At 34.1% G+C, this 14,078-nt stretch overlaps 1 protein-coding gene across 1 annotated transcript in view; it reads left to right on the top strand.

Annotated features, from left to right (window-relative positions):
- Window positions 1–9,957: 9,957 nt before the first annotated feature.
- LOC107660450 (integrin alpha-M-like) overlaps window positions 9,958–14,078 on the top strand; it is a 26,063-nt gene continuing 21,942 nt past the window's right edge. The window contains exons 1-4 of the mRNA XM_016449754.1: window positions 9,958–10,061; window positions 10,423–10,528; window positions 11,225–11,328; window positions 11,424–11,494. Of these exons, the coding sequence (XP_016305240.1) occupies window positions 10,022–10,061; window positions 10,423–10,528; window positions 11,225–11,328; window positions 11,424–11,494 (321 nt within the window). The 5' untranslated portion in view covers window positions 9,958–10,021. The remainder of the gene's footprint in view (window positions 10,062–10,422; window positions 10,529–11,224; window positions 11,329–11,423; window positions 11,495–14,078) is intronic.

Raw genomic sequence — 14,078 nt, 5'->3', positions numbered from 1 at the left:
ATTTTATTCAACATTTTAAGAAATATAATGGGGACATTTAGATGCATAACAGGAGCGTCCCATGTATACATTTTTTTGAGTGTTTTGCTATTAACATTTCTTATTACTTCTTGTTTCCACCAGGCTTGTCCAGAAGATGCTCTGAACCCATTGTCCAATCAGTTAAATTTTACATTTAATGGTCTACCATCTAGATCTAGAACAATGCAAAACTTGAGGCCAATTCTCCATCCAGACATAAAGACCACCACAGACCACAATGTAAGAGTTCATCTGTGTAAAGTTAAGAGCAGAAATTATGCACTTTCTACAGTATGTGCAAACACCTTAGTGTCTTACAGTCCATCAGATAATGATTTAGCATGGCAAATATTGCAAAAATAAAGGGAAGGTTATTTCTGACTGTAAATATGTCATGGTGCCCACCATTGCCAGCAGAAACCAATGCAGAAATGAACAAGAAACATTAGCTCTTTGTATCTCATCACATATGAGCGATTCTTTCATTTTTTTATGTGCCCTCACTTTGTTTTACAGCTAGATTTTGAGATAAACTGTGGAACTGATAATTTATGTGTCGATGACCTCAGAATGGATTTCAATTTCTCTGGGTGAGCAAATCATTTGCTCTATTTATAAACTTTAATATTGATAGAGATGAATAACTCCAAACTATCTTGACACCCACTAACCTCTCTTTTGTTTCTGTGATCCAGATCTACAAATATCGAGGTTGGGATCATGCAGGAGATCAATGTGACAGTGTTTGTAGAGAACAGAGGAGAAAACTCATACAACACACTCTTCACCCTCAACTACGCCTTTGGACTTTCCTACAGGAGAATCACATCTAAACAGGTAAAGCCAGACACAAAGGTACAAATGCTGAAACTAACAGTTAAAAATTATGACAATGATATTTCTAAAGCAAATTGACTATTGAACACTGAAGTTGCAACAAAATGTGTGTTGAAATATATTATGAACGTTCTGCATGAACAGGGCAGGGTGGAGTGTCTGTCTCTGGATGGTGTGCAAGGGGTTAAACTAGGAGAAACCACCTGCTACATCAGTAAACCCATCCTCAAGGACAACTCTCAGGTCAACAACCACACCCGTGACACTAACCGAACGTTTGCTTGTGTGTAGGGCTGCACAATAATGTTAAAGGGGTCATATGATGTTGCTAAAAAATGCGTTGCACACATCTGAATATTTGGCTTGAACTGTTCTGGAACAGTGTTGTAAATACAACTTAACCACTGATTTCTAGTCGTGTCCTCTTTTGGAAGGCCAACCAAAGTATTTTCGCTTTCGCAACGAAACACACAGTGTCTTCACAACATGGCGGCGGCGGTGGCAACAACAATAAAGTTACGCCTTCTTTCTTTGCGTGAACATTTGGGTGGTGTTATGCAAATCTTCCCACACAGTGACGTAGACATGTGGGGGCGTGTTTAAACGAGGCGTTTTAGGAGGGCGTGGACCAGTCTAAACTTTTATAAAGAATATCTCTTTGGATTTGAGACTTTAGTCTTTGCAACTTTAGGGATCTTATCTATTCACGAACAGCTTGTAACACTCCAAAGACAAAGGAAAACTTGAAATTGCATCATATGACCCCTTTAATACTGAAAATCAATGATTCTTTTGCTCAAAAATTAGAATTGCAATTAATTAAGAAATTTCTTTTTACATTTCATCAGAATGATTGCATGTTCATGTAAGCACAAATCAAGAGAATGTCAGCTCATACACAGGGTTTATTTTATCCAAGTCTGCTCTCCTGATTCATTATATTCATCATATACATTAACACACTGTCTAAATACAAACTGGTAAAACATTAAGAAGCTTCTCTCAAAACTACGGAAGCTTGTTTCAGCCATGGAATAAAAAATATAAAAGGTAAATGTGACTTTTTATCTCACAATTCTGACTTTTTCCTCACAATTGTGTTTATATCTCAGACTTTTTTATATATCAGACTTTTTCTCAGAATATTGATTTTACATCTTGCAATTCAAATTTTTTTTTCTCTCTAAATTCCAAGTTAAAATCTCGCAATTCTGACCTTTTTCTTGAAATTTTGAGTTTACATGTTGCAATTTTGACTTTTTTTCTCGGAATTCTGAGTTAACATCTCACAATTCTGGCTTTTTTTTCTTTGAATTGTAGGCTTAAGGGATCTAAAATATGGTCATGCAGTAATATGTGCTTTATAAGTACTAATAAACAGCCAACATGCTAGCAATACACTAGTTTATAGTGAGAATTGGTCCCTAAACTAAAGTGTTACCCCCTTTTATGGAAAGCTTGCATATAAAACACAGAAATTCCAAATTTCTAAAAGCATTTTAACATTTTCTTTTCTGTTATTAACATTTAACTTTTTTTTTTTTTTTTACATTTTATTGTAGCACAGTCGTTGCATGTGTGCATTTATTCAGCAACCACAATCGCAAACAATATAGTAGAGATTGATGTTTGGATTTATTACAGTTTGTCACTGAGAAGGTTTGTTCACAGATTTAGTTGCAGAAAATAGTACAAGCGACCTTTAAACTCTTGACATCTGGCAACCATGAAAGCTAGTGGAGGCTTGTTACTAATACAAGACAATGTAAATATAAAATGTAACAAAAAATAAAAAATAAATGGTTTTATGATAAATAACCAGGCCAGTTTCGCAACAATTATGGTTAATTAATCAAGAGAAATCAAGATTAAAATATGATTAATCGTGCAGCCCCACTTATGTGCACATACACACTCATTTACTGACTGTTTTTAAACTCAAAGCTGTTAACAGACACTCTTATCCAGAGCAACTTAAATTTCATGTTCTGCTGACAAATGACCATCTTTTAACAAGTCCAACATTCAGTCTTATTTTTCTTATTCTGGCATTTTTATCCAAATTCTAGGTTGTGTTTGAGATTACATACAGTATTAATAAAGAAAGTACACTGGGCCAAAATGTGACGTTTAATGCTGCGGTCACAAGGTATGACATCATCTTTGTGTGACTGTGGTGTGCTTGAAGTTGTTTGAATGAAGTCAAAATGCAAAACAGCTTTTGACCATGAGCTCTGGCTGCTCACATCATAATTTTATCAATAATTTTTAACTGATAAAGTCTGCTAATAAACAAAACCTCCATTTCTCACAGTGGAAATGACAAACATTCTAGTGACAGTGAATTATTCAAAGAAAAGACCATTGGTGTCAAATATGCCATCTCTATTGCCTTGATAAGGTTAGTGCTCTGCTCCATGTTTCCGTATAAATAGTAAACAATACCACATATTTTTTTTCATCCTATATTGTAATATTGTAATTGTCTTTCTTAATTTTTAATGACAGGCATGAAAATTCCACCATCCACATTAATTTTACTTCAGGGAAAAAGGATCTTATGAAACCAGTCCACCAGATAATAAAGGTATTAGTTCAGATTCTATATCTGTAAGTACACTGAAAAATAATTTGGCACAGAAACAATTTTCCCTCAAAAACTGCTAGTAAATTCCACAAACAATTGAACATTGAATTTAACGTGAAATTTTGAAGTAGAAAAGCTGAAATAGTATTTTCTTGTAAAATAATCCGCTTTATTTACAACTATATTTTAATATCATTGATATACCGTTATAGTTTTTGTTAACATTTTGAATTTTATTTTTTTTAATTACATTTGATGCTTTTTGTTCTCATTTTAATTTTAGTTAATATTTTAGTGAATTGGTTGTGTCTTGTTTATTAGCTTTTAATATATAAATATGTCTATTTAGATTTTTATAAAATTGTAGTTCTAGTTATTTTCGTACTTTCAATGAAAACGAGAAATGTTGCCTTGGCAACTACCTAAAATAAAATACAAGGTTTATATTTTATTTTATTGCTGTTATTGTTCATTTTATATCAAGTATATAAACCCCCCCACCCCCACATGATTGTAAAGCGCTTTGGGTGTACAACAATGCACAGTAAAAGCGCTATATAAATGCATCATTCATTCATTCATTCAAGTATTGATTTTTTTAATGGTTCTAGTTTTAGTTTTCAATAATGTTAATAACCCTGAGTAAAAAGGTTTTACTTCATTCTTAAGATCTATAACAGAAGAACACACTCCATGGCAAAATGTCTATACTGTACATAACCCTTCCTTATTTGTATCCTTTCAGATTGAAAATGACCTCAGAGAATTAACTTTCAAGGTTTTCATCAAAGTACCAGTGAAAGTTGGTGATGCTGATATCTGGACTAATTCAAGTCTGCAAGTGTGTGAATTAATTTCTTATATTACAAGCCATACACTGATTCTTTTAATTCAATATTTTCTGTATAATATGGGGAAAGTAACAGTATCCCATCCGTTACCCATTATTTGTTCAGAAGCTAGTTTGATGATGTCATCAAGAAAAATGTAACCCATGTTGAAAACTGTGGCGCTCTTATCTGTTTATTTATTAATTTTAAAGATTTCTGGCTGTAAGCGGGAGAACATGAAAAAGCCTGTTATCACCAATTTTATGGACATTATTAAAAGTCAACGTACAGTGGTGAGGACACTTTTTGAGTTTTGTTTTTATTTTTACCGCATTTGATTTCCTCTTTTATTTAATAATTCACTGTATTCCAAAATATTTACTTTTTTTTTTGCATTTTTATAGCTGCTGTTTTAATACAATTAATCTCTCACTAATCTTTTGACACTTTGATAATCTATAGTACGTTTTAATTTTTTTACTTTCATGTCTTTTGTAAGACGTTGCACTGTTTCATGCTTTTCATCTTCAGAAAGATCTGATATGTCTGATATGTCACTTGCATAATAATTTAAAGCACAGTGTATATGTTAAACAAACATTAATGAAACTCTCTGGATGTGTGTGTGTGTGTGTGCGTGTGTGTGTGTGTATTTGTGTCAGAACTGCTCTGTGGCGGTGTGTGCCGAGTTCAGCTGTGACGTCACTCTCATAAAGAAAGAAAGGATGCTCTATAATATAACTGGCAATGTGAGCTCTGGATGGATTGAGCAGGTCTCTGACTTAAAAGCAGATTTATATCACAAAACAGACCATATATTCATATTTTTGTCATCATTTTGTAATGTCATAATCTGTGTCTCTCTTAGACTGGACTCAGAGCAGCTGTTTTTCATCTGGTCAGTTCAGCATCTCTGGATTATGACCAGAGCAAATATGTTTTCTTTTCCTCTGATTCTCAACAAACTGCACCGTCTGTTCAGGTAATTTAGTGAGATTTCATGTCAAGTCTAATGAATGTATGAAGAGCTCTCAAAGCCACGCTCTGTTTAATTGAACAGTCCTGTAATCTACTGCAGAACTGCAATCTATTGTTTTACAGTTTGTTACTTGTGTTCATTTGATCTCTATTTTATTCTTTTTTTTTTCAGACTACATACTCTCTTCCCTTTTTTCCCTTTAGAATTTTCTATATTTCTGCATAAATATGACCCAAAACAGAATTAGATTTTCACACAAATCCTTAAAGTAGACAAAGAGAATCCAATCAAACAAAGAAGACAAAAATATGTACTTTGTCATTTATTTATTGAGAAAAATGATCCGGTGTTAAATATTTGTGAGTGGAAAAAGTATGTGAATCTTTGTTTTCAGTATCTGGTGTGACCCCATTTTGCAGCAATAACTGCAAGTAACGTTTCTTGTAAACTCTGTGATGTTGGTGGGTTTCCTCCTATGAACTGCTTGCTTCAGGTCCTTCCACATTTTGACTCAGTCATTCCAAAACATTAACTTTGTTTATCTTTAACCATTCTTTGGTAGAAGTGAGTAGGTGTTTTCTACTTCAAGTGGCGCTACGCTGCCGATTAGCTTATGACATCAGCGCATGAGATTTTAAATGCACCCGAATTGCTCCCGCACAGCAGATGTTATACTCGGATCAGTCTGCGCTGTTGGGTGTTGAATATTTTTCAAAATATTTTTTAAATGCAGTTGCAGTCATTTATAAAGGTAATGACTAGTAAATCGTACAATTCTCTCACTGTACATTGCTATTCTTGTTGTGGTAAAAGTTAATAGTGTGTGTGTGTACATACATACATACATACATACACTACCATTCAAAAGTTTGGGATTACTTGGAAATTTACTTGTTTTCCAAAGGAAAATTTATTTATTTTCCTTTTCAAAAACATCACATTTTCACCAGATCTACATTGTCACACAGAGGCCCATTATCAGCAACCATCAGTCCGCTGTTGCTATCTCATGTTATTTTTGCTAATCCAAGTTAATAATTTTAAATGGCTAATTGATGATTTGAAACCCTTTTTGAAATTATGCTAGCACAGCTGAAATCTGTTGTACTGATTAAGGGAGAAATAAAGGTGGCCTTCTTTAGGGTAGTTTAGTATCTGGAGCATCAGGAACTGTAGATTTGTATATAGGCTCAAAATGGCCAGAAAGAAAGAACTTTCTTTGAAAACATGCCAGTCTATTGAAGTGCTTAGAAATGAAATGGTATTCAATGCAAGAAACTGTGAGGAAACTTAAAATATCTTACCATGCTGTGAACTACTACCTTCATAGAACAGCGCAAACCTGTTCTAACCAGAGCAGAAAAAGGAGTGGGAGGCCCCGGTGCACAACTGTGCAAGAGGACAAATACACGAGAGTGTGTAGTTTAAGTTAAAGATGCATCACAGGTCCTCAAATGACAACTTAATTAAATAGTACCCGCTAAAGACCAGTGTCAACATCAACAGTGAAGAGGCGACTCCGGGATGCTGGACTTTATGGCAGAATTGCAAAGAAAAAGCCATATCTTAGGCTGGCCAATAAAAAGAAAAGATTAAGATCAGCAAAAGAGCAGAGACACTGGACAATGGAAGACTGGAAAAATGTATTGTGGACAGATGAGTCCAAGTTTGAGGTTTTTGGATCAAACAGAAGAACATTTGTGAGACGCAGAACAAATGAAACTATGCTAGAACAGTGCTTAACACCACCAGTCAAGCATGGTGGAGGCAGTGTCATGGGGTGCTTTGGAGGTTGTAAAATGGGACATTTGTACAGAGTGGAAGGGACCTTGAAGAAGGAAAGCTATCTAACATTTTCCAACGGCATGCCATACCCTGTGGACTGCACTTGATCGAGGCCAGTTTCATCCTACAACAGGATAATAATGACCCAAAACACACCTCAAAACTATGCCAGCACTATTTAGAGAATAAGCAGTCAGCTGGAAATTTGACATTAATGGAGTGGCCAGCAGAGTCTCCGGATCTGAACCCTATCGAGCTGTTGTGGGAGCAGCTTGACTGTATGACATCCTCAAATAAAAAAAGATTACAATGAAGTACTCTACTCCAGGCCACTCCACAGTACAAGAGCTAGATAACATGCACAGTAGGGATGCACCGATACCACTTTTTCCAGTACTCGCCCGATACCGATACTTTTATTTTTGGTACTTGCCGATACCGAGTACCGATACCGATATTTTTATTGCATTTGTAAATTTTTTAAATATTGGGTACAGAAACCAAAAGAGTATGTATAATGTTAGTTGGTTAACTTTATTTATCAAATAGATACAGTCAAACCTAAATTTATTCAGACACCTTCAACATTTCTCCCATTATCACAGTTTATTCGCTATAGTTTAGAAAATGGTAATAAAATATAACAAGAACTCAGAGTTAAACGGAGTCAGAAAAAATTCAGCTTGATAATGTTAGATAACTTTGATAGAAATGGATTATGTATGCTATGGGTTACAATCAACCAAAAATTAGACAGCTGTTAGTATGACAGTATTTACACAACTATCAATACTTAGTTGGGCAACCCTTAGCCTTAATGACAGCCTGTAGTCTCCTGGGCATTCTGTCACCCAGCTTCATGCAAACCTGAACTTACATTTTTTTTTTCCCAGACTCGGCCTGAATCACCCCCCCTCCCCGTTGGAAGTTATGTGGCGCGTGGATGTGCCGTCCGGGAGGGGGAAGTAATGTCTCGTCTTTGGACTGCCCCTGTGTTCCTGTCTTGTGTTTTGCTCCCTATGTGCTCCCCATGACCCAGTTTCTCCCATGTTGATTGTGTTTATTGATTTCAGGTGTTTCTCGCTTAGTCCCTCGTTAGTCATGTATTTAAAGAATGTTCTATGCCTTGGTTCCTTTGCCCGGTGTTAAATGTCTATCCCCTATGCTACGTGTGTGTTCCTGTGGATGATTAAAGACTGTTCTGATTGTAATTCCCCTGCGTGCTCCTCGTTCCTCGCTCCAACACAGTAGCAGCAGTCGTGACAATAGTAGTTCTTATTTATTACTAGTACCTAATAAATAGATTCTAGTGCTTATTTAATGTTATGTGTGTGTGTGTGTGTGTGTATATATATATATATATATATATATATATTGGACACAATTTAATATTTGAATGATATATCCACATAGAAGTGAATGGCAAAAAGTTTAACTGGTTTACCAGTAACAATAGAATAGTTACTGGTCATTACTGAAATAAGTACTAGTATCTAATAAACACAAACTATAGTATCTAATAAATAAGTGCTAGTATCTTTATAAAGATGCTAGTACCTAAAGAATAAGCACTAGTTAGCCAACAAATAAGTACTAGTCCCTAATGGAATCGATAAAAAAAATAGGTACTAGAAGAATGAAAATAGATACTATGTTTTATATATTAAATGTTAAATTGGCTTGCCATACAGTGTTGACTGGTTGCTATTATTAGTTACTTATTACTTATTACTTATTGCTATGGGGTGAAATGTGTAATCTGTTTTTTTTTTTCATAAAGCACAAGTTGCAAACATTTACATTATATATACTGTATATATATATATACTGTATATATATATATATATATATATATATATTGGACACAATTTAATATTTGAATGATATATCCACATAGAAGTGAATGGCAAAAAATGTAACTGGTTTACCAGTAACAATAGAATAGTTACTGGTCATTACTGAAATAAGTACTAGTATCTAATAAACACAAACTATAGTATCTAATAAATAAGTGCTAGTATCTTTATAAAGATGCTAGTACCTAAAGAATAAGCACTAGTTAGCCAACAAATAAGTACTAGTCCCTAATGGAATTGATAAAAAAAATAGGTACTAGAAGAATGAAAATAGATACTATGTTTTATATATTAAATGTTAAAATGGCTTGCCATACAGTGTTGACTGGTTGCTATTATTAGTTACTTATTACTTATTGCTATGGGGTTTTCAAAACATTTCTCTTTGAGTCAGAGGCCTTTTTTCTATGCAAAATCATCTTAGTATTACATCAATCTTGGTAATACGCTGTAAAAATGACTTTTCCCCTCTAAGTTGTAAATAAAGATGATTGGAGAATATTTTACAAGAAAATATAATTTGAATTTTTCTACTTCAAAGTTTCACATTTAATTCAATGCAGAATTTGCAGAAATTGTTTCCTACCAAGTAAATCCTACCATTTTTTATTTTTTTTGCAGTGTAGCACCAAAACCAAGCATTTCAACCCGATAGTCAGGGACTGGAGCAGCGGTTATGACAAAACAATATAAAACAATTGTAGGTTATGATACATTTAAAAACTCTTTTAAACAACTCAGCTTTTTAGTTAATGTGTACTTACTATTACATTCACATTTTGGCATTTCCTTTTCACCTACTTTTATATCAGAATCATTGCTGTTGGTTTTGATTTCAAAATATTACTTCTGAAATGCTGAAAGTTATTTCTCATTTATTTTTAGTCACAGTAATTGTTTTAAAAAGACCAAGAGAGAGAGAGAGAGGTGAAAGACTGAGGAAAAAGAGGTTTTGTTGGTACCTCTTGTTTCCTCTGTGGTAGTTCCTCTTTAGTCACATGCGTGACTCTATTTCCATTTGATTTTTCTTTCAGTCCCACCTAAGATTCTTCACTCAGACTTGCGACTCAACGAGTATCAGTCTCTTTTGTTCACCCTCCACCTCTGTTTGTACCTTGATGCAGAAATGGACCGGAATTTCTGGTTGCCTTTGTGTTTGTTTTATGGTAAGTTACATTTTATGTGTAATTAAATATGTGGCATAAGCTATGAAATGACCTAATGCCATAAAGATAGTAATCAGAAACAAAAAGTATTTTCTTCACTTGTATACTTGCTGTAAAATGAACAGATTGTGGATTCTGTGATATTTTGCTTGATGAATTTTAATAGCTTGATAATGTTAAATAAGCATTATTACAAAATCTGTCTAAATCTGTGTTAGTGAGCACTTCTCCTTTGCCGAGATAATCCATCCACCTCACAGGTGTGGCATATCAAGATGCTGATTAGACAGCATGTCTAATCAGGTACTTCGTTTCATAATTAATTTAAAGACTTGTCATTTTACTTTCTTTTACATGATAGTATGCCATTCATTAACGGCCTTCAACATTGATCCTGTGACAAGGAAGACCTTCACAAACAATGAAAACACTGGCTTTGGCTATAAAGTGATACAGAAAGGTGCAAGGTGAGCTCACTCAACTTTACCACGGATCACTCAAAATAGCTGGACTGCTGAAAATAAATGCACGGCTGACTTTAAGAGCTACAGAATATTTGAATCCAAGACTGATGTGGATATTAAAGCCAGTAATATAAAAAGCCCTAATAACAAATTAATGAATTACTCAAGTAAAATCATTTAAGATGACAAACTCAGATAACGTATATAACAGAAGGCCTTCATTTGAATTTCTAAGCTAAACTTTATACATCTGAGTTGTGCAATTGTGTTTCTGTTTTTCATTTTTAGTCAGAAGGTACTGCAAAGCAATTACATCTCTACTTTACAAGTAGCTACTGTTGTCACTGTAATGTAGGTTAAGCGAGACATTTTCATTTGTCAATTACTAAATTAACATAAGAAAACAGAGCCACTGTGACTGTTCTGGTCCAGTTAAAAAATATTCTTTGAACATTAATACTGTTTAATCAGAAAGCAAACGTTTTGAATCCTGCCTTTTCCAGTAGTTTTAATTTCCCCTTTCTGTGATTTTCAGTAATAGAAAAATATTTTGCAACACTATCCAAAACCATGCTGATGTCCACACTTGATGTCCACATTTTTTGCATCATACTCAAACCACATACCCAGCCAAGAACGCCACAGATTTATCTCTCTTTTTTTAACATGTTCTCATATTCTTTCTGTCTTCTTCCATAGTCTGCTTGTGAGCGATCCTTTAATACAACACAGTCAAACTCAAAGAGGACAAATTTATGACTGTTCTGTCACCAGAGGAAACTGCGTGCCACTGGCCATTACTGGTACTTAGTTTTTTTTGTATGAGGCTTTCATGTAAAATAGGATATTAGTTTTATTATTTATGATAATAAATATTTACTCTTTTTATTCAACAAAGTCCCAGTTGAAGCGGTCAACATGTCCCTTGGACTTTCAATGTCTCTAGATCCTCAGTCTTCAAGAGCAGTGGTAAGTTTCATACAACCCTAATTCCAGAAAAGTTGGGGCATTTTGTAAAATGCAATAACATCAAAAATATGTTATATGTTAATTTGTTTATTTGATTGACAGAAGTACAAAGAAAAGTTTTCCAATGTTTTACTGACCAACTTAACCCTCTGGTATTGTTTGGTCAATTTAGAACGAAAAAAAAAAATGTTTCGAAATGTTAAAAATCACTACTTAATCGGAATGTTACGAAACTCTATGACTTTTATGGCAGTCACTATGTGACCACAAAAAAATAAATAAATAGAAAAAAAAAATGTGGAATAGATTCGAAAAAGCTGAATGTTCGTAAAAAAAATAGTCATGCTTGTGTTGTTCGCGGTCAAAAATGACCGCCATTGGAAATGAACGGGAAATACGCAAAAAATACACAAGATTTTTGTGTGTGTACAATCTACAGATCATTCATGATGCAGAAAAAAAGACAAAAAATAGTCAAATAATATTTCTTTTATATTTGACACGATCACACCGGTGTTTTTAGAACGTTCAGTGTGGCACATCAGCAGCTGCTAAATTAAAATCTGCATTCGCGCTTTGGCTGGGGCTGAGCCAGAGACAGACACGTTTTTACAGCACTGCACATTATAACCAATCACAAAAAAAAATAGTCATGCTTGTGTTGTTCGCGGTCAAAAATGACCGCCATCGGAAATGAACGGGAAATACGCAAAAAATACACAAGATTTTTGTGTGTGTACAATCTACAGATCATTCATGATGCAGAAAAAAAGACAAAAAATAGTCAAATAATATTTCTTTTATATTTGACACGATCACACCGGTGTGTTTAGAACGTTCAGTGTGGCACATCAGCAGCTGCTAAATTAAAATCTGCATTCGCGCTTTGGCTGGGGCTGAGCCAGAGACAGACGCGTTTTTACAGCACTGCACATTATAACCAATCACACACGATTATTTTGAGCTTATGAATGCAATGACCAATTAGAGGCGTTCAGATGAGTCATCGCTGAAACACCGGTGTTTTGTTCACTGCCCGCGCTCGCTGACTGAATTCTGCTCTCATCAGAAACAACGAGTGCAGATGTGCGTACGAATGTAAGTAAGAGATTCATTTCACAGTGTAAACAGCTTCAGTGATTATAACGGGAGTTTTTGAGAGTGCTTGAACTCTGGCTAGACTGAAGTCAGTGAAATTTTTCTTTGATAATGTAAATGTTCTTTGCTCTTTCTGTACAATGAAAGTGTTATAATTAGTATCTTACAATGTGTTTATTAAACTCACGTTAAATACAAAGGCAGTCGTATTAAAAATATTTTATGACATGACATCCATATCTGGTAGGTGAATTCAGGTGAAGTGGGCTTTAAGCTTGATTGTATTGTGCTCAATGGGTTTACACTTTTTTATAGCATAATAATGGTTCTTAATTAAAGGGACATTTTATTATTTCTCTAAATGATAAAATAGTTTTGGTTGATGCAATATGACACTGGTGGGTGTGGCCACACTTTAAAGGAGGACTGCCTTATGATGAAAGGTAGAAAACTCTTTGACACAAGATTTCCATTTCTAAATTATAATATATAAACCTTTTTACGTTTTACCATTTTAAATGATCTTCTCATTTTTTTTAACCTATTTTTTGTTGCTTGTGTTATAGTCACATCTTTAATATATTGTAGATTTAATTTTTGATCAATATTCTGAATTCTTAATTTCTGATTTTCAGATTTCATAAAATTTAATGTCAACACAACATGTTCTATCAGTTGTTTGGAATTTCACACATGTATTAAGATGTGATTTGATTTATTTTACTCATAACCTATAGGTTATATATTTTTGGTTTTGTTAAATTTGTGGTTAAATATGTGTGTTTGATTATATGTGTTAAAGGGACACTATTTCTCTAAATGATAAAATAGTTTTGGTTGATGCAATATGACACTGGTGGGTGTGGCCACACTTTAAAGGAGGACTGCCTTATGATGAAAGGTAGAAAACTCTTTGACACAAGATTTCCATTTCTAAATTATAAGGGTGCCCATTAAATGGAAACAAATATTTTTTTTGGGATAGTTTCTGCTTTGTTTGTTACTACAGTAAACAGGGAATAAAATGGAAAGAATAACATTGTTAGTTTTCTTGTAAGGTGTTTAAATATTGCTGGTCCACTTTGGCAGAATGTGTTAGATAAAGTGGGCCGACCTTTAACCTTCAGTAATCATACCCAAATTCATTAAATAGATTGATATTCACTGGTTATTTTATAGTTGACATGTATAAATTACTTTTTTAGAAAACAGAAATGAGACTGCGGTCAGGAAATTCAAGTTAGAGATTGAAGAAAGGAACGAGAGAATTGAAAGGAAGTTCATTCTGTGGAATGAAGAAAGGATGAGAGGAGAAAAATGTACATGCATAAATTTTAAAATATGGACACAATTAAAGATTGTTTAAGATGTTTAGAGAGCATATATACAGTATATATATATATATATATATATATTTATGAAGTGAAGTGACGTGACATGTGGCCAAGTATGGTGACCCATACTTGGAATTAGTGCTCTGCATTTT

Source organism: Sinocyclocheilus anshuiensis, unplaced genomic scaffold (genome assembly GCF_001515605.1).
Source record: "Sinocyclocheilus anshuiensis isolate Anshui unplaced genomic scaffold, SAMN03320099.WGS_v1.1 scaffold2031, whole genome shotgun sequence".
NCBI lineage: Eukaryota > Metazoa > Chordata > Actinopteri > Cypriniformes > Cyprinidae > Sinocyclocheilus > Sinocyclocheilus anshuiensis.
Note: the sequence above shows the minus strand (reverse complement) of the source record. Positions and strands in the feature narration are given on the sequence as shown.